At 34.6% G+C, this 24,310-nt stretch overlaps 1 protein-coding gene across 4 annotated transcripts in view; it reads right to left on the bottom strand.

Moving 5' to 3' along the window:
• Positions 1 to 215: 215 nt before the first annotated feature.
• The window catches only part of Mios (missing oocyte, meiosis regulator, homolog (Drosophila)), a 27,055-nt gene continuing 2,960 nt past the window's right edge, over positions 216 to 24,310 (bottom strand). For 2 of the 4 annotated variants that reach the window (XM_013020016.1, XM_013020018.1), the window contains exons 2-11: positions 19,785 to 21,118; positions 19,411 to 19,509; positions 14,583 to 14,837; positions 12,330 to 12,499; positions 9,615 to 9,680; positions 8,487 to 8,645; positions 6,255 to 6,407; positions 4,195 to 4,399; positions 1,776 to 1,905; positions 216 to 808 (exon numbers count right to left, since the gene is read on the bottom strand). In XM_013020016.1, coding sequence (XP_012875470.1) covers positions 712 to 808; positions 1,776 to 1,905; positions 4,195 to 4,399; positions 6,255 to 6,407; positions 8,487 to 8,645; positions 9,615 to 9,680; positions 12,330 to 12,499; positions 14,583 to 14,837; positions 19,411 to 19,509; positions 19,785 to 21,078 — 2,628 coding nt within the window. In that variant the 5' untranslated portion in view covers positions 21,079 to 21,118 and the 3' untranslated portion in view covers positions 216 to 711. Of the gene's footprint in view, positions 809 to 1,775; positions 1,906 to 4,194; positions 4,400 to 6,254; positions 6,408 to 8,486; positions 8,646 to 9,614; positions 9,681 to 12,329; positions 12,500 to 14,582; positions 14,838 to 19,410; positions 19,510 to 19,784; positions 21,119 to 24,310 lie in introns of those variants that run through there. The other 2 variants (XM_013020019.1, XM_013020020.1) reach the window with 2 other exon arrangements.

Consider the following 24,310-nt stretch of genomic DNA (forward strand, 5'->3'; position numbering starts at 1 on the left):
TCAATATCCTGCCTGAAAAATAAAAAGCAAAAAAGGGTTAGAGGCATGGCCCAAGTGGTTAAGCATTTGCCAAAATGCAAGGGCCTGAGCTCAAACCTCAGTACCACAAAAAGAAACATATTTATGTGACTGTCCATGCATACACACACACACACACACACACACACACTCCAAATGTATATTGACAATGTTTATTTTCTAGTGTGAGTCAAGGATTACTTCTAAAAGTAAAATGCACAATCTAAATTTCATCTGAAAGGAATCTGAACATAGATAAGCTTGAACTAGTATCTGAATAAATGAATTAGTCTCACTTTATTTTAAAAGTGTAAAGATTTTATTGAAAGATATCTAATTTCACTTTCAGAGATACAGGCATAAGGTCTGTTCTTTTTATCACCAGGGCTCTTATACAGCATTTGTAATTTTGATAAAACCCAAAAAAGTTCTAAAATGAACTGTTTACCCACTGAATAGAACACATGCTCATATAGAACACATGCTCACATACTCTGATACTCATTCTAGTAGCAATTGTCTCTGTGAAGCACATCAAAAGCACTCAAACATCAAATTGCTGATCTGATAGAATGATTTATTTTCCCAATATCGGGAAGTCATAAGTGACTTGTTCTGAGGTATATTTCTGAGCTATGAAGGACATCCATTAGAAAATTTCCCACTTGAAGGTTTCTCTTTAGGTGAAACATTTTATGGCTGGACGGTCTCTGCAGGTACCAGATTCCCTGTTGTATCCAACTGCATACATTTACATGTACATGCAGACACAGGGCACTCTGCATGATCCCTAAAAAAAAAAAAAAAAATCAAGTAACAGTTAAAAATCCAAACTACACATTCACACATACATTTGTTTATCTCTCGGTATGTATTTATAATTCAAGTTTCCAAAATGGCATTTGGAAAAGTATTAATCCCAGAGGAAAGGCATCTTAGAAACCTCAGATCTTCAATGATTACTTAGCTGAACTTAGGGAAGAACATGACTTAAATATGAATGACTCTTCTTTCTGTGTATATAGCTTACTTACAGTTGGGAAAGTGATAGGGATGTGAATGAAGTTTAATAAGTTGCCAGTGAATGCTACAATAATGAAGAGCACAGCATGACTGGCACTGTTCAAAATAAAAGTAGTCTTACACAGGGTATCAGTGGTTTACACTACAGTCCTAGCTACTCAAGAATCTGAAGATGGAGGTTTGAAGCTAGCCCAGCAGGCAAATCTGAAAGACTCTTATCTCTAATTACCCAGCAACAAGCCAGAACTGGAGGTGTGGCTCAAGTGGTAGAGCTCTAGCAAACAGGCGAAGTGAGTGCACAGCCTTGAGTTCAAGCCCCAGTACCAGAAAACAAAAAAAAAGTTTCATTTTGAGAGTCCCCATTCTATTTGTTTATACCTACACACCAAGCTCATTTACAAAAGATAATCTAATAATCTGACTTGTATTCTATTACATGATAAACTACAGAATATTCAGTCATTTGTAAAGAGCTATGAACACATCATCTCCCCAAATGAAGCTATTCAAACATTTAATCCATAAGTACTTCTATTATATAAGTATTCATTTTTAGTTTGATTATATAGTACAGAAACATATACTCTAAAATTTGTTAATAAAATGACTGTAAAAAAGAAATTCGTCCTTTGACTAAACATTAATAGCTTACAATAATAACTTGAACTATTTAATAGGCCACCTTTTTATGTCTTGTAACTCTAAGCTTATTGAAGAAGGAATGTACTCATTACCTAAACCAACTAAGCATATGCCCAGCATGCCCACCATGCCTACAGTTGTGACACCATGTAAACCAGTTGTTAAACTGAGCTAATTTCTTGTCCTTGCTCAAATCCACTTTTTCGTCTGATTTAGATCCACCTACAGGAAAAGAAGATGTTCATTATTAGCAGCCATGTCACAATATTTTAAGTTCATAATAATATTTCTATGACTATGTTCAAAACATAAATTATACATCACATTGGTATTATAATTCTAATGTTAAGATACAGTTTAAGTTGAATAAATATTAAATCATAGGATTTTGCCTATGTTTGTATATAGCCAACAAAAAATAAAAAGTAAAAAAATATAAAAGTAAAAAAATAAAAAGTAAATTACCACTAAAAAAAAATTGAATCCAAAACTTTGTAGTAGTTTAATCTTTCTGAAAGAAAATACCAGGCCCAGTTTACAGATGAATTTTACCAAATACTGAAGGTACAAATAATTCTAACTATATATTCTTTTAAAGAACAAAAAGAAAAAAAACCTTCACATTCATAAACCTTTGCTAAAACAAACAAAGATAAAGTAAGAAAGATTACAGACCAATCTCCCTCCTGAACAGACATAAAAATCCTAAGTAGAATAGCTATGGTTAAGTATAACTCAAACAAGCCAATAACCCCCCCACCCCAAGTATAATGTTGACTAAAACAGGTAAGACAGTAATTTCCATAATCCTAGGTACTTGGGAGGTAAAAACAGAAGTGAAGCTCATCACCAGCCCAGCCAAAACTTAGTGATACTCTCTCAAAAGGTACCTGAGGCAAAAGTAAGAGATATCTGAAAAATGAAAAGCAGCTGGGTGCTGGCGGCTCTTGCCTGTAATACTAGCTACTCCGGGGGTTGAGATCTGAGAATCATGGTTCAAAGCCAGCCCGGGCAGGAAAGTCCATGAGACTTTTTATCTCCAATAAAATACCAGAAAACTGGAAGTGGCGCTATGGCTCAAGTGGTAGAGTGCTAGCCTTGAGCTGAAGTGCTGAGGGCAGTGACCAGAGTTCAAATCCCATGACCAACAAAAAAGAAATGTAAAAGGATTTGGGAACATGGCTCAAGTGACAGAGTACTTGCATACCAAACATGGAGACTCTGAATTTAATACCCAGTACTACTTTCTATCATTTATATAAAATTCAAATCAAAAGCAAAACTAAATATGTGGAAAAAATTATACATAGAAGCAAGAGAATGATTAACATGGATGGTGGTTACCTTTAGAGAGGATGAAAAAGGTGTCACTAGGCAAGGAAAAATGACCAAAAGTACTGGTATGGACTAGAATACGGTAAGGAGCCTCATTCTTCTTTGGTTATCACTGTATATGATATGTATATATGATATGTATACATATATATATGTAAATTTAAAGTTATATGATACAAATTGTTAAAAACTTTAACAATTTAATTTTAATCTATGTCTTGTGAGCTGTATCATATGATTACATATATACAACACTACATTATGCATGTTTATGTAACCTGTGCTTTGAAAATACTGATTCTATTAATTTTGGCCACTTCAATGTGATTTGTTCATAAAAACACTGATCAAATAAAAGATTTTAAAATTTTATAAAGATGTAAAAATAAAATTGTTAGATCTAATTAAGTACTATTAGATTGACAGTCTAACACCTTATATTAACATAGCTAAAGTAACTCAATGTCACAGAGTAAATATCATGGAACTAAAACAGATACTCTGACACTATTAAACCCATTTTGTATACTGGTGTGTTGAATATCCAAAATATTTTGATTTACATTTTTTCTAAGATATCAATTTTAAGTTAGGTAAATAGGTAGAATATTCCTGGTCAATAGGTACACTGTATTTATTATATACTATTTTCAAAATTTTTCCATGTTTATCACAAATGAGTAAAAAGTAATCAGTATTTCCAGCCATTAAAAAGACATCTATTTACTAGAAGCAACACCAAAACCTAAAGGACCACATTCCTAGGCTAATACTTTCTTCTATTTATTTCAGTTAGGATCTGTAGATGAAATAAGAGGAAATATCAAAGTGTTTTGAGATTATCCAAAGCTGCTTTGTAATGCATGATTTGTTAACAGACATAGGAAAGACAAATTTTCAATTAATACTAGCACAAAAGTGACAGTAAATGGTAAAATCATAAGATTAGTTTTTAGCTTTTCTTAAAAAATTTAAATTGGTCAGCATTGATGAAATTATCTAAGATATCATGGATATAAATTTTACTTTCAATGTATAGATTTTGTAAGTTAGAAGGATTACAAAAATAAGTCCATAAAATGTCTTTTTCTTAGAAATTATTGACCTACACTACTAAATCAATTATGTATGAACAGGCTGAACTCAAAAAAAACATTTTGTTCCTTTATATCATACCAGGACAGCTAGAAACAGGTGTTCCCATATTAATGAGGCAAAGTGCACATCGAGGAAGGGGTTTTCGGCATCCTGGGCAGCTTGTGACTTTAGATTTTGTTGGCGAACCACTCACACCATACTGACTAAAACCTCTGCCCTGATGAGGAACAGATGAACAGCTGTAGGAGATGGACTTGCCACAGAAATTACAACTCACAAACACCTATAAAATATACGAAAAGAGAAATGAATGAAATGCAAACTGTAATCATATGCAAGTTTTATACTACAAAATCAATTTTTAAATGTTTTTTTGAGATAGGATCTCCTTATGTAGTCCCCACTGGTCTTGACCTCATGATATTCTGCCTCAATCTCTCAGGTGCTGGATTACATGTATGCACCATCATGACTGTCTAGATAACTTTGCAAACTTTTTTTTTTTTTTTGGGGGTCCAGTCGTGGGGCCTGAACTCTGGGCCTGGGCGCTGTCCCTCAGCTCTTCAGCTCAAGGCTAGCACTCTACCACTTGAGCCACAGCGCCACTTCCTGCTTTTTTCTTTTTGCTTATGTGGTGCTGAGGAACTGAACCCAGGGCCTCAGGCATGCAAGGCAAGTGCTCTACCACTGAGCCACCTTCCCAGCCCCTGCAAACTTTTTTGTATTGCAAATGATTCATTTGAAGTATAACAAGCTCTCATTTAAAATCTTCACTTAACAATTATACTACTTGGGTACTTCGTTTCTGCTACCTTTACTTAGTCACAATCTTCCTAATACTCTTATGTTGGCAGAAAAATCAGGAAATTTAATTAATAAGTTTTTTTTATTGTGAAAATACCATACAGAGGGGTTACAATTATATGAGCAAGGTAATGAGTACATTTCTTACCAAGCATTGCTGCCTCCTCTTTCATTTCCCCTTACCATCCCTGCCCTCCCATCACTCCCCTACACCCTCTAGCCAAAGTGGTAAAGTTCGGTTTTTTTTTTTTTAATTGTGAAAATACTGTACAGAGGAGTTACAATTAAATGGGCAAGATAATAAGTACATTTCTTATCAAGCATTGTAGCCTCCTCCTTTGTTTTCCCTTCCCATCCTAGAGTTCGTTTTTTTGATGTAACGCCTTGTACATCTCATTGTTGCAATGGGGTCACTTGTATCACTATTTAAACAGTTTGTTTTTTTCCCTTCCCCTCCCCAAATTATACCAACATCAAATACAGTGAAAACACGTATCTTAACTATCAAGAACGTTAGAATTCACACTGGCTATCATAAAACATCCCAGCTAAAGTTCAGTGATATATAATTTGAACAAAATTTCCCTACAAAGAGAATGTTTTGTTTCAAAGATAAAAAGAAAACAAGAATTTTGTACTGTTTGTTAAAATTTGAAAGTAACAGCAAATAAAGCTGATCATTTGTCAACTCGTCAGCTCTTAATCACTTATATAGAAAGTTACATACATTTTGACATAATACTGTTTTACCAATACCCTGGTTGTTTCAATATGAGCATACTAAAATTTCAATTTCCTAAAATAAGAAAATAGCACCATCCAGTGCTCAAGTTGAGGATAACCTACATTTTAATGTCTTAACTAATAGTGATCTTATGTGATAATTCATAATCTTTTTACATCTAATCCTAAAAGAAAAAAAATTCCATGTGCAAATAAACACATAAATATGTGTATGCTGTTAATTTTTTTAAAAAAAAATCCCAAATCCTACTCTACTGCCCAAAATCATACATAAAAACAATAAACAGATGGAGGTTCTAAGATTATGTACTAGTTTAAATTCTGAAAGGACTTGGCAAATACTGGATAACTTCAACGAGCCTTAGGATTTATACTTTCATAAGATCCTCTGGGCCATCTGTGGTTTATATGAGACGCAAGCACCCTATAAATCTTAGGAAAGGTGGAATAAAAAAAATGGAAGATCAAAAATGGAAGAGCAATGTTCAATCAAGACTAGCCAATTAACAAAAGTAATAGCACAGATAATAATAGTTCACTAAATTAAAGGTAACCATTTTATTTAATCTGATCTAAAACCATGTACTTACCTGTGCTAAAGGCTTAGAACTAGGGTCCAATTTACTCCTGTGAATATCAAATTCAGCTCGTTTGTGCCAAAACCTCCAGGCATCTAATAAATTTCTATAATTCTCAATCCAGTATTGAACCCTTTCATCTTTAAGAACATCTAGAGGTGAACCCTAAAAATAAACCAAGAATTACTATTATTCAATTGTTTAAAGTATCTTGGCTTAAAACAAGAGTATTTTGCATGATGTATGAGTCACAAAAAAACAGTCCTCCTTTCTTCCCAAAGTTGGCTTCTAATAACACTCCAGATTAAGTAATGAACCTCCCTTACTTTACCTTAAACTGATTTTCATTAACGATATAAATATGTGTTATACATATCATACTTGTTAAATTTTAGGAGCCAAGAGAAAACAATTCACCTTCCTGGTTGAAGGCAATAAACAATGGTATAAATGGTATAAATTCTTTTGTTTCACTTCTATAAACCTCCAGGTTCACAAACTTTGTTAACTGTTTTATCTATCTGAACACCTACTGTCTGTAAGTTAAATCTATTCATTCTTTCTTTTGCCTTTAATTAAAACATATATTTGTTGTCTTAAAAAATAAGAAAGCCTAAACCAAATCAAAAATTTTCTTAGTTCTTCTGCATAGAAGCCATACTGAAAAGCAAGTTTGTTTTTCTTAAGCACTGACGTCCCACATTTCATCTATGCTTGTTTTGGGTTTTTACAGATGGCTTATAGCTCATCTGAATATCCTCCCATACTTTACAAGGTGGAGGAAAGCAGAGGAAGTCTACCTCCAGTTACAATTAGGACTTTGGTTTGAATCCCAGTTTTCATAATACTACTTGAAGGAAAGACAAAAAAAAACTATCAAAGGAAACTTGGTTAAACATTTTGCCTAGAGAAAAGGAAACTTTTAACAGCTAATAAAGATAATCTATCAGTAGATGTTTACTTCAAAAGAGTATGTCTTTCATCTATTAAACTAATTATTCATTCCAATTACTAGAGTTTAAATTTAGGTAAAAGGACATGTGAAAAACTCAAGTCAACAATCTTATTTCTTAAAAAAAAAAAAAAGTAGGTATCTACTTCAGTCTTAAATATGGCCACTAGGCAGAAGTACTAAAGTAGCACACAATTCCAGCATTATTATTATTTTTTTTTTTGCAGTCCTGAGGCTTGAACTTAGAACCTAGGCACTGTCCCTGAGCTTTACTTGCTCAAGGATCTATCACTTGGGCCATACCACTACTTCTGGCTTTCTCTGTTTATGTGGTACTAAGGAATCATACCCAAGATTTCATGTATGCTAAGCAAGCATTCTACCACTAAGCCACATACCTGGCCCTTAGCATAATTTTTTTTTAAAAACAAAGAAAAACCAGATATATTCAATCTCTTCCCTATCTTTCCATGACCATAAGGATAAATTATGGAAGAATTTGGTTATTCATAGTTGAGAGTCTTTCTCAGACCTACCCCAATAAAACCTAAAACAAGTTCTAACATGATTTTCAGAGGAAACATTTTAGAGTATGACCAAATTAGAAGGACTTGGCCTTCCACAGTTTTACAGTAACAAAATGTAAGGACCAAGAAGGAAGTATTTTGGCCATTTTGTTAAGCTTACCTAAGTACACCTCAGGCTTTCAGCTGCCACAAAAACAAGGCAGGAAAGAGGAAGCACTGATAGATAAAAGGATAAGATTAGCTGTAGGGGTTAGGAAATCTAAGGGAAATACTTTGAATTACTATCATGTTTCCAACAAGAAGTCAACTTTTGTCAGAACTCTGGTTTTAGTCACTCTAGTTCTACTGGGCAGCAAAAACTAAAGGAAAAAAAAAAGAGAAAATCATCCTCATGAAAGTAATGGGAAACTGAGTTAAGTGGGGTACAACATAAGACTAATTCAGATCAGAGAAAGGATAGATGTCTGTCAACAATTGGAAAACATGAATAGCCTTCTTGGTTCTATTTGAGCATGGTATGAAAAAGCTCAGGTTCAGTGAAAACTGGTACCTCTCAGAGTAAAAGGCAAAACTTGGACAACTCAATGAGGGAACTTAAGGACAAAACAGTAATGTAAGACAAGTAGATCAACTGACTATGTCAAAATTAAATACCTTTAAAAGGTCCTAAATAAACAAAAGTATAGGCTCACTTTTCCCTCAAGGAATACAGCAGGAAGAATGTGGTTTAAGATTTTTTTTAACCAGATTTGAAAATTCACTAACCTGCAACATGCAGTAACTTGCTGTCTGAACATCCCCAGTTCTGTCCACATAACTCTCCATTAAGTCCACTCCATCTTTAGTAAGGCCTGTAAGCAAAATGCCTTCCAAATTTCCAGCCTCTTTCATTTCATTGGTCAACTTTTCAATGTATCTATTTAACTGGAAAAATTCAAAATAATTTCTCTAAAGTAATGTTTTCTCTTAACGCCATCTATGACACATTTCAATGTCAGATCCACATCATTTAAAATAATTTTTTAAAGTAAGACATTTTCTATGTTGACAATTATTCAACAAAAATACCGCAAATGGTTTACTATCTTAAAGAGAAATGTAGCCAGGTGCTGCTGCCTCAAGCCTGTAATGCTAACTATTCAGGAGGCTGAGATCTGAGAATTGTGGTTCAAATCCAGCCCAGGCTAGAAAGTCCATGAGACTCTTAACTCCAATTAACCAGAAGAAAAGCAGAAGTGGCACTGGCACTGTAGCTCAAAGTGTTAGAGCACTTGCCTTGGGCAAAAAAGCTCAGGAACAGTACCCAGCACCCAAGCTCAATCCCTACAACCAATTAAAAAGAGAAAGAAAGAGAGGGGGAGAGAGAGAGAGAAAGAAAGAGAGAGAGAGAGAGAGAGAGAGAAATGTTTTCATTTTTCTATAAAGTTCATATTATCTATCATAGTAGTATATAAAACCAGAAAATCTGTGCTGTAAGAAAACTTCAAAATCACCACTATAACTATTTCCTTTATGTTCTTCCTGACTATATCCCATCTCAAATTCCAGTCAAGATTCCTCAGTACTCCCCGATTTTTATCATTATTAAAGTAGTAGTAGTGCTGTTATGTGCATTGCTCACACTCCACTAACAGCAGCTACTGTTTTCTATACTGAAAATAAGTGAGTTTAACATTTTTATCTGCTAACTAAGCTTTTTACTAAGAGCAAAAACAGTATTAAATCAACATTCTAAGCAGCAAATTTAGTTATGATAGATGTTTACAGAATATATCAAATAAATTACCTTACTTCTTAGTTTATATGTAAACTTCAGAGGTGCATAAAAATTAAAATTCTCAAAATAATTGATAATATTATTTGCCTAACACATGGAATTAAAGCAGTTCTTACCTGAGCATCACTGAGGAATTTACAAGCAAATGCCACTCTGTCACGTACTGCAACTCTGTTTTCATACTAGAAATAGAAAAGGCCAGGATTTAAAATTTACATGTTGCAAGTTTTAAATTTTTGTAGATATTTTCAAATGTATTAAAAAATTATTGTATCTAAGTTGGAAGAGTCATTGATTGCCTTTTCTGCTGTAACTGTCAGGAAACTCACACTAGGGTATTTTCCTGGAAAGTAAAGATTTACTTTCCAAACATGGACCAAATTTAGTTTAGGAAAAAGTTTGTTCAATTATGTAACTGATGTATGGCATATCAACTAAGATTCATATACTAATTCTATCATAAAAGTTAATTTCAGGAAAACTAGGAAACTGGCTAAGTTAAACACAAGTCTAGAAATTTTGTGTACTGGGTATACCAGTACAGAAGTTAGAAAGAATGGCAACACATCTTTATAAATATAATTAACCAGGTTTTAAAATTCATAACTCTAAATATTTTAGGGTGTAAAATAAAATGTTGTTACATACATGGTCATTGAACAAGTTTCAGCAGCACTGTGATCAATTTGTACATATTTGTCAATACTGTAAAACACTAGCTTGAAAAACATTTACTATAAATTTGGGGTGGTCCAATTAATTTTATGATTAGTAAAAAAAATAATGAAAACGTGGCAAATGGATCTAATTTCCAATGACACCATTTTATGAGATAGTTTTCTTCTTTAAATGATCCTTAAGCTGGGTGCCAGTGGCTCATGCTTTTAATCCTAGGTACTCAAGAAGGCTGAGATCTGATGATTGAGATTCAAAGCCAGCCAGGGCAGAAAAGTCCCTGGGAGACTCTTATCTCCTATTAACTGCTCAAAAACTGGAAGTGACACTGTGGCTCAAGTGGAGGAGTGCTAGCTCTGAGCACAAAGAGGCTCAGTGACAGCACCTAGGCCCTGAGTTCAAGCTCTACAACTCAATTATAAAATATGATTCTACCACCAAACAGGAATAAACTCTTAAGTTCAGTTACATGTACTACAATTTGGAAAGGGATACAAATAGTATCTCACATTTCATAGGTGAAAAACCTAGATATCAAAAATACAATATAAAAAATTGGATGGCTAAGGTAACTGTAGTAGAGCAGGGACTCAGGTCTTTTATCTGACTTCCCAATTTAGTACTTTTCACTATCTTGCTGCAATTTAACATTAGCAAGCTAATAACAGTAGCTGTACACACATTAAATATATTTAAATATATTCTTGAAATAGCCTGGCTATATGACTTTCCTTCTTAGCTATCACTTTTGGGCATAAGAAAGGAAAAATGTTTTTTTACAGGTCACTTAACTTAAAATACAGAAATTTAATATTAAACCAATTTACTTCTCTATCACCTCACTGCTTTTTCTAGTCTCCATTATTCTCTACCACCTTCTGAAAGTATCATTTTATCTCTTCAAGATAAATTTGTCTTCTGTTAACAAAAGAAGTAGTGAGTTAAAAAATTTCAACAGGATACCCCAATAAAATGTTTTACAAATTCTTAGGGATTGACATTTTATCAATTAATCAACAGTGTATATTTTGCAAGAAATACTTAATAATTTTTTAGCAAACATGAAATAATATAGAACAATATAGAAAGTCCTTATTACTAGAAAAAAAAGCCCAGTGGTACAAATGTATATCACTAATGTGTGGCCTAAAACCCAACAAATGAAACCCACTAAGCAAATCTCATTTCATTCCTCACTTTGTAATAAAGCTATGTGTAATGTGGCCATAGGTGGCTAAAGCAGAAGAGGAAAAAAAATAATAAAACTATCAAATAATTAAACAAGCCAATACAGGTACTACAATCATATAATTTGTTTTCTAAACAGGAACATGTCTGAAAATGACAAATGTTGACTGAGAAAAGTTGATGTGGCCATACTGACCAAAAAGCAAAAGTGACCCATCAATCACAACTTGTTTACTTAGCCCAAAGTACATAGTCCAAACATATACATGCATGCACACATATGCGCATGCACACACACGCATGTGCACACACATACACACACATTTAATAGCAAATATATTGTTTATATAGTTGATTTTTGGAGGTCAGTTCCTAAGCTAAAGAATAACATATTCTTTCCATACCTGTAAACTATATTAACAAAATTATATAAAAGTAAACCCAGTTTGATATCCATTAGTTATCTCTAGCTTGATAATAACACTCAACAGAAAGGCTCAAAAAATTTCAAAGTTGGATATTTAAAATTATAGTTTAAAATGATATATATATATTTTTTTTTTTTTTAATTTTTGGTTGGTCATGGGTCTTGAACAAGTCTGGGCGCTGTCCCTCAGCTCTTCAGCTTAAGGCAAGCACTCTACCATTTGAGCCACAGCACCACTTCCAGTTTCCTGGTGGTTAATTGTAGATAAGAGTTTCATGGACTTTCCTGCCCGGGCTGGCTTTGAATCATGATTCTCAGGTCTCAGCCTCCTGAGTAGCTAGGATTACAGGCATGGGCCACTGGCACCTGGCTTAACATTATATTTTAAACCATAGTTTCACATCTATATTATGTAAAATTATAATATACTGAAATATATCAAACTATAAAAACATTTGAATATTTTAGCATTTGAAAATTTTAACAATTAAAAACTCCAACCTTAATTGTAAGGATGATCTTGGGAAACAAATTAGCTTACCAAAACTCCATCATAAGATCCTGTTTCACTTGTCAGAAATGCAAACATGACACATAGATATGGGTTGTTTAGTTGTAATCGTAGAGTACTGCACATTTCTCTCCAAAGGGAGTTCTTCTCATCCGTATAACCTGATAAAGCCATTGCTACCACATTGAGATTCAGATCTCCTGCATATTAAAAATAGCCAGCTAATCAAAGTGATCAAAACTTACCACCTGCTTCCAATATTCTTTAAAAGCACAGAAATTAGGAGGTGAATTTTACCTCTGGAAAAATGAGCTTACTAGAATAAGGGTTTTGATTTTAACTGGAAAGTTGATGACTGTAATGAAAAACTTTCCACTCTTGCAAATAGCTCATATGCATATTTGCAAATCCTGTGAAGCAATATGTCTTTTAATTTTCAAGCTCTCATCACAGGCAGTTTCTTATACAATATGTTATTATTTGATAGCTAAATGAAGAAAAGTAATCTACCTATCAGGATCACTGCCAACTATACCAATAAGCTCATTTATGCTGAGCTATTTCAAAGCACTGATAGTAAGTACTATTGCATGTCAGGATTGTTATTTTAGAAATTATTTTCCTATATATAACATACTCACTTAGGTATATCAGTGTCAACCACAGAGTACAAAAATATTTCAGTATTTCAATTATTGCATATTTGTAATTTTTAGGACAAAATGAACTATCAGAATTTTCACAGAATTGGATTTACATGTATTTGCATCAAGGCATTTATTAACTATTAATGATAGTGTTTTAAACATTTACAATTCACAGTTTATAAGGCTGCTAGGGAGATTCTAATATGGCCGTAAGCTCTCTGGCTGCTAATGGAAGTTTAGCTTCAAAAGAGAAAAGCTAAATTAAACTTTTTCTAAGTACTTTTTATATTCATTACAGTGTTCTTACTGTTTTTCTCCTCTACCTCTTCTTTTTTAGTACTGCAGTTTTGAACCCAAATATACTACATGTTGTGCTATGTCTGTCCATTAGTCATATTTGCTTTAGTTTTCTTAGATAGGTCTGGAACTGCAAAACACCTACCTCTGTTTCCTAACTAGGTGGGATTTTTACAGGCATCTACCACCCCATGGGTTCTTTACTCTGTTACTTGATTATAATAATTCTTTTTAAAATAAACAGGCATCTCTTGATTTATGTTTTTAACAGACTCACTATCATTTTTACAAATATTTTCCACAAGTTACTTTATGTTTATTACCTCCTTTACCTTCTCCATTGTCTTTAAAAATAAAAACATAAAAATTAGGGAAGAAATCTCTTTGGGCTCCATGTAGAATAATTCATTTCTAAGTGAAGTGTTTAACTCAAGTCTTCAGTCCTTAATCAAGTTTTTAAAGTCACTAGAATGACTCTTTTTACTGTAATATGGGTGTCTAAATCTACTGCCAAATTTTCCAGATACAGAGCACTCTACTTATGACTGAGCTACAATGTCTGTCTAGAAATGGAATCCTAGAAATTAAACATTAATTCTTTTTTCCCAATGGCACATGTCATCTGCTACATTCTCAAAGAGAAAAGGCTTTTGTTAGAGCAAATGAAAAGGAAAAGGTGCCAATCTGGGTAAAACATTACCGTTTTCAATTCTTAAAGTGCAAGTATGTATGTTTTTATTTGAAAATGGTTCTGATAAGAAAATATCCTGAAGCTTCAGATTAAGATTTGATTTTTAGAGATCCTGTGGTAAAATGCTAAAGCAAAAAAAAAGGAAAGGAAAAAAATCACATTTAAGAAAAATATTACATGGAATATAAGTTTCTATTACTAGATTCAAGCAATAGCATCTCTGCAGACCAAAGTATGTTTTTACATACCTTTAATTTATTGATCTAAATTTAGAAGTGTCACTTAGTTTTCAAAGTCAGTCAACAACCATGAAATACACATCTAAATGTGTGTCAAAAAAGCACTTACAAACTAAAGTAATCCTAAATCTTTAAATATTTTTAGCATATATTAATTGCCTTAAAAAGAAAAACACTACAAAATTAGAAAACTTCTCATATTATTAAAATGACATTTACATCTTTAGTTTTATAGACCTAAATCTGTATATGAATAAAAGCAATAGGCTAACATTTGCTGTGATATAGTACTATTCTGGTTTCAACAAAAAACATATAAAAATATTAACTGATGAAACAGATATATGAAAATGATCAGTGTCTTTAAAGGATTCTACATATTGCCAATTCTTAGAACATAACCTAATACCTTTTTCTGAAGATGCCCCTTCATTCAGGATTTGGATTGCTCGTCGGATATCCAAGTTGAACAATGCCACAGCAGCAGCTCTCTCCCATTCCCCTTCTTGTACAAGAGAGTTCAAAAATGGCCCCACATCTACATCCGTTCCTTTCTTTATCCACCCACAAAGCTGCAAAGCTAAGATTCTCTCTTCATTTAAATTCTGAATATCAGCTTGCTTATCCAACCCACTCCAATTATGTCTGCTGCTTTCCACCATTCCTAAAAAGAGAAAACATTTTCTGTTGCTTCATTTATTTTCAGTTTTACATTGACGTATTTCACCAATATATTTAAAATATTAAACTTCATGACCACAATTTTATGATAGCATAAAAATGGCATATGCCACAAATAAAATTTTACATGTTTCTACATAAAATAATTGGGTTAGCAAACAGCTAAGAGAATCAGAGTGAATGCTCAGATGGACTGAATCCCTGCTTCAGAGAAGCTTCCCTGACATTCTAATATAAATACACATATCTACTACCTTACCTAACTCACAACTCATTTCCTCTATTTCCTATATGTAGCTCTTAACTTACAGTCCCATATTTTATTCATTAATTTACTTTCAGTAATCTCTTTGCTCACTGAAACAAGAGAAGGAAGAGGTCAAGGGAACTTCTACTGACTATTAAGCTGAAGAGATTCCTTGCAAACAAAACAGACAAGGTGCCATGCATGATGATGTACTTTGCAACTCACTAAACCCAATCTTCCCTGTTGCTTCCCTGAGTGTTGGGATTATACATGTGCATTACCATGCCTGGCTTCTTATGACTGTTGTGTTTACAATGAATCCTTACTGCCCAAGATCCAGAAATGGTCTTGACTTCTTTCTCCTTTCTCTACCTTCTCTTCTATATCTGTGCAGTCATACAATAGGAGAAAGATGGACCATCTTTGTTGACCATATTGTTAAATGCTACAAGACAGTACAAACACATGAAAAAATGGGGTCACAGGCCTCAATGTACTTTGAAAGTTTAAGGTAATTACTAAAGTGAAAAGATAATAAGTTAACTATGTTCTTTGCAAACTTTGTAAGTAAGGTTTTTTTGGTCAGTACTGGGATTTAAACTCAGAGCCTCATGTTTGCTAGCCAGGTGCTCTACCACTTGAGCCACAACCTAAGCCCTAAATAGGTTTTTATCATTCTTAACTCAATTTGATAGTTACAGGCAGAAATGCAAGTAAGTCTCCATGATTTATACTTCTTGGTAACTATACCTCTGTATAAACCTTGTCTCTTTATACCAGGGAAAACCTGTGACTTGCTTCTACACCATAAATTACAGCACGAGTGAAATAATTTTGCAGATATAACTCAGAGTACTTAGCTAACTTTGAATTAGTGGGAGATTATTGTGAATAGGCTTGACTTTAAGAGGATCTAAAAGTAAGAGAAGTAACAGGAGATCTCTGTGAAGGAGACCTGAAGAAGTAGAAGCTACCATGTTGGTGACACAGTCTCTGAGAAGGCCCTTTGACAAGAAACTTGGAACAGCCACAAAGATTAGGATATCACCTGGCCATAGAACAAACAAACAAAAATGGCTATCTTACTCCTGAAACTGCAAGAAATCTTCAGCCATTTAGCCTCTGGTCACCCAACTCATTCATCCTCAGTATCATGCCCTTTCTCCTCTTTCCCTATGGTTAATATAGAGATGTGCACCACATTACTTTAAGCCAAATCTGTGTTCAAGATCTCATTCCTAACAAACTTTATCTATCTATGGTTGTTGAATTCTGCCATCAACCAAATTCATATGAAAAAATACTCAGATCTGAAAAGAACTACAGCTTAGAAAACATCTTTATTAGTCTTGTTAGACTCTGAGCATAGGGCCCAACTGGGCTGTGACCAGATTTCTCACCCATGCAAATGATGCTACTGTAATCTAATACAATGTCCAAAATTGACTAGCTTCAGACAGGCTGCAGAAGGTATCACAGGGTTATACATAAACAAAACTAAGGATTTCACATAAGACTACACAAACATACATTTTAAAAAAGTTACTTAGTCTATATACTTGAAAAGAATATAGTTCATGGCGTAAGCCTAAACTCTCACTGTATCTAAATCATACTCAGAAATATTTTTTGATTATGTTGATGACAGATTGTCATAAACCTAAAATTATTCATGTTAGTGTTTTTTTTAATTTTTTTTGTGCCAGTCCTGGCTTTTGAACTTAGGGCCCAGGTGCTATCTCTGAGCTTTTTCATTCAAGGCTAGTATTCTATTACTTGAGCCACATCTCCACTTCCAGTTGGTTAATTGGAGATAAGAGTTTCAAAATCTTTCCTGCCCCATCTAGCTTCAAACTAAAATCCCCAGGTCTCAGCCTCCTGAGTAGCTAGGATAATAGGCATAAGCCACCAGTGCCTGGCTTCCTATTAATACATATTTTAAATTGTATCTGATTGCTTTCTGGAACAGTTTCAGTGAGTTATTCTGGAAATTCAAAAATAGTTAAATAATTACACTTAAAATTGAAATTACCTCCATGTGTGTGTAACTGAACCCAGGGTATGCTCTCTATACTGAACTACATTTACAACCCAATTTTTAGAGTTATGAATTGAACCCACAATCCTGTGTATCCTAAATATACAATCACTTACTTTTAAACTAAATACGCAATCACTTACTTTTAAACTATTATCACTTTAAAGAATTGTATTTTGGTTGCTCAGAGATCATTTCATAGTTCAATGACTATGTTATGGCTATCAATGAAGAAACACAATGTTATTGTGGTTTTAAATATATTATTAAAGTATGACTTTTAATCATATGCGAACCTTTTTTTTTTTGTCGGTCGTGGGGCTTGAACTCTGGGCCTGGGCGCTGTCCCTCAGCTCTTCAGCTCAAGGCGAGCACTCTACCACTTGAGCTACAGCGCCACTTCCGGTTTTCTGGTGGTTTATTGGAGATAGGAGTCTCACGGTCTCTCCTGCCCGGGCTGGCTTTGAACCGCGATCCTCAGATTTCAGCCTCCTGAGTAGCTAGGATTACAGGCGTGAGCCACCAGCGCCCGGCTCATATGCGAACTTTTTAAGATAGGGTTTACATAGCTAAGATATGGAACAAACCCAGATGTCCCTCAGTAGATGAATAGATCAAGAAAATGTGATACATATATAATGTATATATAAATATATATGTGTATATATATATATAAAATGGAATTCCATGCTTCCATCAGAAAGAATGACACCAACCACCCCACTTGTAAGGAAATGGAAATACTTGGAAAAAATATCTTATTAAGTGAAGTAAGGCAGACCCAAAGAAACATAGGTCCCATGGTTTCTCTTATTTGCAATAATTAGTGTATGTCTAGGATAATCTTAGCAAATGAGTAGAATAGCTCAATAGCTATGTACATATGACCATATAAAATGATGCTAAGTGACATGAACTCCAAGACACGGACACAAGGGGTTTTTCTTGGTTGTTGTTGTTTTAATGTACCATGATTTTTTTGTTTCTTTTGTATGTTCTTCTCCCTATGGTATATCCCCTGTTGTCACTGTATTTGATTTTGATACTCTGGTATTGTATATACATTTATTTGAATTAGGGAAGGGAAGGGGAACAACAGAATGGTGAGACAAAGGACAAGAGGGGAACCAATGCAACAACAATATACACAAGACAGTATGTTGGAATGATCTGTACAACTTGGGGAGGAGGGTTGGATGGAAGGAAAAGTAGGAGAAAAATGAGGGAAGGGGTAACAAATTTGACAAGAAATGTACTTATTACTTTACTTATATAACTGTATATCACTTCTGTATATCACCTTGACAATAAAAAATAGGAAAAAAAAGAAAAATTCAACTAAATATCAATTAAATTTTTTTTTTTTTGCCAGTTGTGGGGCCTGAACTCTGGGCCTGGGCACTGTCCCTCAACTCTTCAGCTCAAGGCTAGCGCTCTACCATTGAGCCACAGTACCACTTCCAGCTTTTTCTGCTATGTGGTGCTGAGGAATCGAACCCAGGGCCTCATGCATGCAAGGCAAGCACTCTACCACTGAGCCACCTTCCCAGCCCCTCAATTAAAAATTTTTTAAAATAAAAGATAGGGTTTAACTTTTGCTTGACTGGCCTTCAAATGCAATACAATCTCTATCTCCCAACTACCTGGGATTACAGGAATACACCCTTATTCCTGGCTCTGTAATTTAGGTTTCTATAGGTTTTTCGGTATTTTGTTTGGGTCTGAACTTCCTAGGCAAGCTATTTTACCATTTAAGTTATACTCCCATCCCTTTTTGTTCTCAGGAAATCTTTAGATAGGGTCCTGTGTGTTTGCTCAGGTCAGCCTCAGACCTCAATCCTCTTACCTATGCCTCCAGTGAAGCTAGAATTAGATATACACCACTATGCCCAGCTTGTTTGCTGAGATAGGTTCTCACAAACTTTTGGCCTAGCATGGCTTCAAACCACAACTGGAACTCTCTACCTTCCAAGTAGCTGGGATTACAGGCATACCACCATGCCTGACATAATTTATCAGAGCAAAAATGCAATGATAAAATCCAAAGTACCCATCAGCAGCATACAAATCATCTCGCATAACACCTTTCCAAAAAGGAAATTAAGCATATAAATGGACAATTCCCTAAAATATATGACCAGAAACCAAAAAAAGACAAAGGGTTTTTATATTCATAATTCTGAAATAACTCATAATTTCAACCAAATGAAGGACACAATATTAGTACGAAAATTACAAACATACTTGAAAAAATGGAATGGATTTTCTTACCCAAAGATGACTTTACTATTGATTTAATTCCTGCGTAAACCAATGATCCTTTGTTTCCTGGAGATTTTTGATCCATGTCTTCTGTATACTGTTTCATAAGTATTTAAATGTATAGGAAATACACTGATGCATAATAAAATCTTACAAAGTTAAATTTACTCTGACTAGGAGCTTATTGGTAACAGGCATCCAATAAGGTACATATTTTTCCTCCTATACAATCTACAAAGCAGTTTTTCAAGTTCTGAACAATTTTACGTCATAATTTTAGTATTATGTAACCTATATTCAGTATATGTACAATCTGGCCTTTCAGCAAACACAAGGATATTTCTATCTAGCTTATCTCAGAAAATTCAAGCCACAAAGGATATAGTGCAGAGTATACCAGAGTGACTTGAGCTGTGGATCTTCATTTCCAGCCAAAATGTAGTTTCTCCACACCTGCTCTGTATCAAGTCCATACCTTGATAAAGCCCGGAGGCGCATTTTTGTTGCTATATCTTTTTCTAAAGAATTGTCATTTTCTTCTTCTGCACATTCATACAAATGACGACCACAAGCCCACATTAATGATGTAATTGGGCTCCAGGCAAGAGATATCCTTTCAAAAACAGTGAAGTCAGACATTGTTCGGTTAGGAGTTACAACTATCATTCGATTTTGACTCGTTGGGTGCCATGCAAAGGAAGCAATGTAATTGTCACAAGGTTGCACACTTCTTTCAATTATTGTAGGCTCAGTTTCATCCCCAATGGGAGTGGGTGTATGCTGCATATCATATAACCGAATAATATTGCTATCCCTTGTTAAAGTGGCAAGCAGACCAGTCCTAGTTGGACACCATGCTACTTTGGTTAAGGGCTTTGGTTGCTCAGTCAAAGTCAAAACTGGCTTCTCAAATTTTCTAAGATCCCATATTGCAACCTGGCCTTCATAGAAGGAAGCAACACGATCGTGAAAGTATGGGTCTACTGTCACCCCCTGAACAGCTTTTGTATTTACAAACATCTTTTGGCTAGTATTCCGAAGATCAAATATGGCTAGGTTACGATGCATACCAGCAAGGAGAAGTTTCTGGTCTCGTGGAAGCCAACAGAGAGAAAGACAAGCATCATTCTGTCCTAATTCATAAAGAGGTTTTGTTACTAATAATGATGTTTCAGTCTCACCTGCTGAAAGCCTCACTTTCTCCATGGGAACAATATCAGGAGTGTATTTGCTGCAAATATCCCATATTAGCACTGAAAAGTCAGCTCTGTGTTTATCTAGACCTGCAGCAAGCCAGTTACTGTCCAGTGGATTCCATGCAAGAGTATTGCATTGCCGAGCATGTTTTGGAACAAATTCTTTTCCTATTAAATCTTTGAACTTTGAATTATGATCTTGACCAAGACTTGTAAGTACAACTCGACCATTTGCTTGTCCAACTGCTAAGAGACATTCCGGATCATAATTGAGATACCATGCAACGCATTTCATATAAGGTGTATCTGAATTTATTGATAATAATGTAGCTGCAGAGTCTTCAGATAAACGCAAAGATCCAGCTTTGAGTTCTGAATTCACAGTAGATTCCACATGATAAAGGCTCAATTCTGAATCACATACAACAAATCTATCAACCTGGTGCGGTGCCCACAAAATGTCAGGTTTGGTACCACTCATGTTTATTAATGTGCTCAGAGAGTCCAGTCTGGTCCATTCACTGCAAGTGTTTAAAAACAGAAAAGTTTAAAATTTAATAAAACATGATTACATTGAATAAAATACTAAGAAATCAAGAACTGCTTTTAAAGTATGTTTGAATTTCTTCTCTCCATCACCCATGAATTCAAGATGATATTTACTGATTAAAAAAAAAAAAGGAGAAAAGAGAACAATTACTTCCTCTAACAAAATGAACTAATATGAATCTGAGAACCCCATCCTGACTTTATTTCCCATGATCAATTATCTTAATTGTACCGTTATTAATACCTTCAACTTAACCTCAGGGATTATAATAACATCAATGAAGTAAGTAAATTTATAATTACCATTCCTTTGAAGAAGAGAAAAAAAACATTATGAATCAGGTTCCCAAGCAATAGTCAGAGCAGCATTGCCCAACAGAACTTTCTTCAATGACAGAATAACACATATCTGTGTTAATATGGGAATTCTCAGCCACATGTGGCTACTGAACATTATAAGTATGACTGGTTCAAATTTTAAACTGTATTTACTTCTAACTCATTTTAATATAAATAGCCACATGTAGCCAGTATATGGACAATATAAATTTAGAGTACAAAAAGAAATTAACACAGGTTTCTACCTTTTTTTTTTTTGAGGGGAACCATTCCTAGAGCATGAACTCAGGGCCCAAGATCTGTCCCTGAGCTCTACTACTTGAGCCACAGTGCCACTTTCAGCTTTTTCTGTTTATGCGGTACTGAGGAATCAAACCCATGGCTTCACGCATGCCAGGCAAGCACTCTACCACTAAGCCACATTCCCAGCCCTCTTCTTCAATGTTAACAAAAATATCTTGAATAATTGCATAAATAGTGCAATGTACTGAGTAAATCTGAATTCCTCACTCTGCTACTGGTTATGCAAGGTCTTCTCATCTATAGAATAAATGAGCTGGACTGAATTAGTATTTCCTAAATAATCTCAGTCATTCAGGTACCACTTGAATTTTTATGTCTTTCTTTAAAGGGATATATTTTTTAAATCTGGAAATTAACTTTAATTATGATGTCCATAAATCATGGGTATTATGTACTTATATCTTTTATAATATATAAGAAAACAAATATATAATTATAAAAAAATGCTGAATTGTGTTCTATCTAAAATCATCCTAGTATGAACAGCAGTACACACATAATACCTTTTGGAAAAATGAATTCACTGAACATTAGAGACTCTTGGTTTTCAATTCTATAAACTTTGAATAAGTGTTGACATGGGATTTTGAAAAGCTAAATATTCTAGCACTTGAAAATGCTTTTCTCCCTTTCTTCCTTTCTTTTGATGGCACTGGGACTACACGAGGGCATTCATCAAGGGCTCTTACTACTTGAGTCATACACCTTATTCTCATAATGTTTTAAAATAAAAATAAAGGCTAGATACAAATATTTAAACGTTTAATGTCTAGCAAGAGGTAATAACTTAGATTCAAAATGAACAAACAATTGGGCGCCACTGGCTCACGACTGTAATCCTAACTACTTAGGAGACTGAGATTGAGGATCTAGGTTCAAAGCCAGCCCGGGCAAACAAATCCAAGAGACTCCAACAAACCAAAACAAAGTTTTGGTTCAAATCAAAGTTGTGGTGCAAATCAAACGATACAACACCAGCCTTGAGGGAAAAAGCCAAGCAAGTGCAGAAAGCCCGAGTGTTCCCCTCGCCCCACACATCCCAAGCACATGTACAATTTTCATTGCACTGGTATTGGTATAACCAGGTTATCAGAGTATGAACTTGCTTCATTCATTTATTCCTAATATCAGAGATAAAGCCTGGTAGATTCCTAATTTAAAAAATACTAAATAATACAATTCAAATATAATTGCTTCCTTTTTTTTTTTTGGGTCCGGTTGTGGGGCCTGAACTCTGGGCCTGGGCGCTGTCCCTCAGCTCTTCAGCTCAAGGGTAGTGCTCTACCACTTGAGCCACAGCACCACTTCCGGCTTTTTCCTTTTTGCTTATGTGGTGCTGAGGAATCGAACCCAGGGCCTCAGGCATGCAAGGCACGCGCTCTACCACTGAGCCATCTTCCTAGCCCCAATTGCTTCATTTTTTATCTTAACAAAAGCTTCATTTTATCTTGAAGCCTAGGATCAATCATTTCAACTATCTTTTTATTAGCACCTTTAATTTCATCATTTCCTTTACAATTTTTGGGTTTGCCTTTTCCTAATCCTAGGTCAACTCAGGCTACTATTTGCTCTACTATACCGAGGATGGTTTCAAGACTGCAGACTGGCTTCATAAGATATAAAGGGGTATAATATGCCTGTGTGTGGTACTGACTTAGCAATTCGTACATCTTTCTACTCAGCTTCTTTAATAGCAAAGTTATCTTTTTACAACACATACTTGACTCAACTGACTTAGAAAATTCTCAATATTTTTGGCCTCTACCTGCTACTCTGGCCTCCTAACATGCCATGTTCCTTGCATTTTGTGTTCCAATTACATTATACTTTTTAGTTACTAGAATTTACCGCTCTTCAATCACATACCTTTTGCAAAATGTTCCTGTGGATGGAATGCTCTTCCCACTTCTTGACTAATCATCCAATCAACCAATATCCTCTGCTTACACATACTGTTACTAAACAGTACTCTTTCCTATGAGACTATTATAAACTGAATTTAAAAAGATGAAATCTTTTATTTTCCACTGTACTTCTATCAGTTCTAGATACATAGCTAATAACTGTAAAATGGATGCTTATTAAGTGGTTCCTCTAATGCTTCTCATAACTCCCTTTCCAAGTATTACAAATTCCCTCATGCTTCCACTGATTTAATTATGAGGACCAAAATAACTGGTGCCAATGATTGAAAAGAGCCACGAAGAGGACTTCTCTAAAACACTGCCCTTTGTTTATTCTATATCTGTTTATTGAGCACCTTCTATGTTCTAATCACTGCTCTACATGCTAGAACACAGCAGTACACAGGAGCAGGTGAAGTTCCTGATCTGGTAATCCTTGCATTAAAGTAATGATGTACAGTCAAAATTTAAGAATGCTTGAAAATTTAGGAATGTAAAAGAGATACACATAATAGAAAACCTCTTATTTGGAGATAATCCCATGATATGCCCATTTATCTCACTAAGAGATAAATGCTGAAATAAATACTTCAGTTATTTTTTTTTTTGGGGGGGGGG

Source organism: Dipodomys ordii, unplaced genomic scaffold (genome assembly GCF_000151885.1).
Source record: "Dipodomys ordii isolate 6190 unplaced genomic scaffold, Dord_2.0 Scaffold48, whole genome shotgun sequence".
Taxonomy (NCBI): domain Eukaryota; kingdom Metazoa; phylum Chordata; class Mammalia; order Rodentia; family Heteromyidae; genus Dipodomys; species Dipodomys ordii.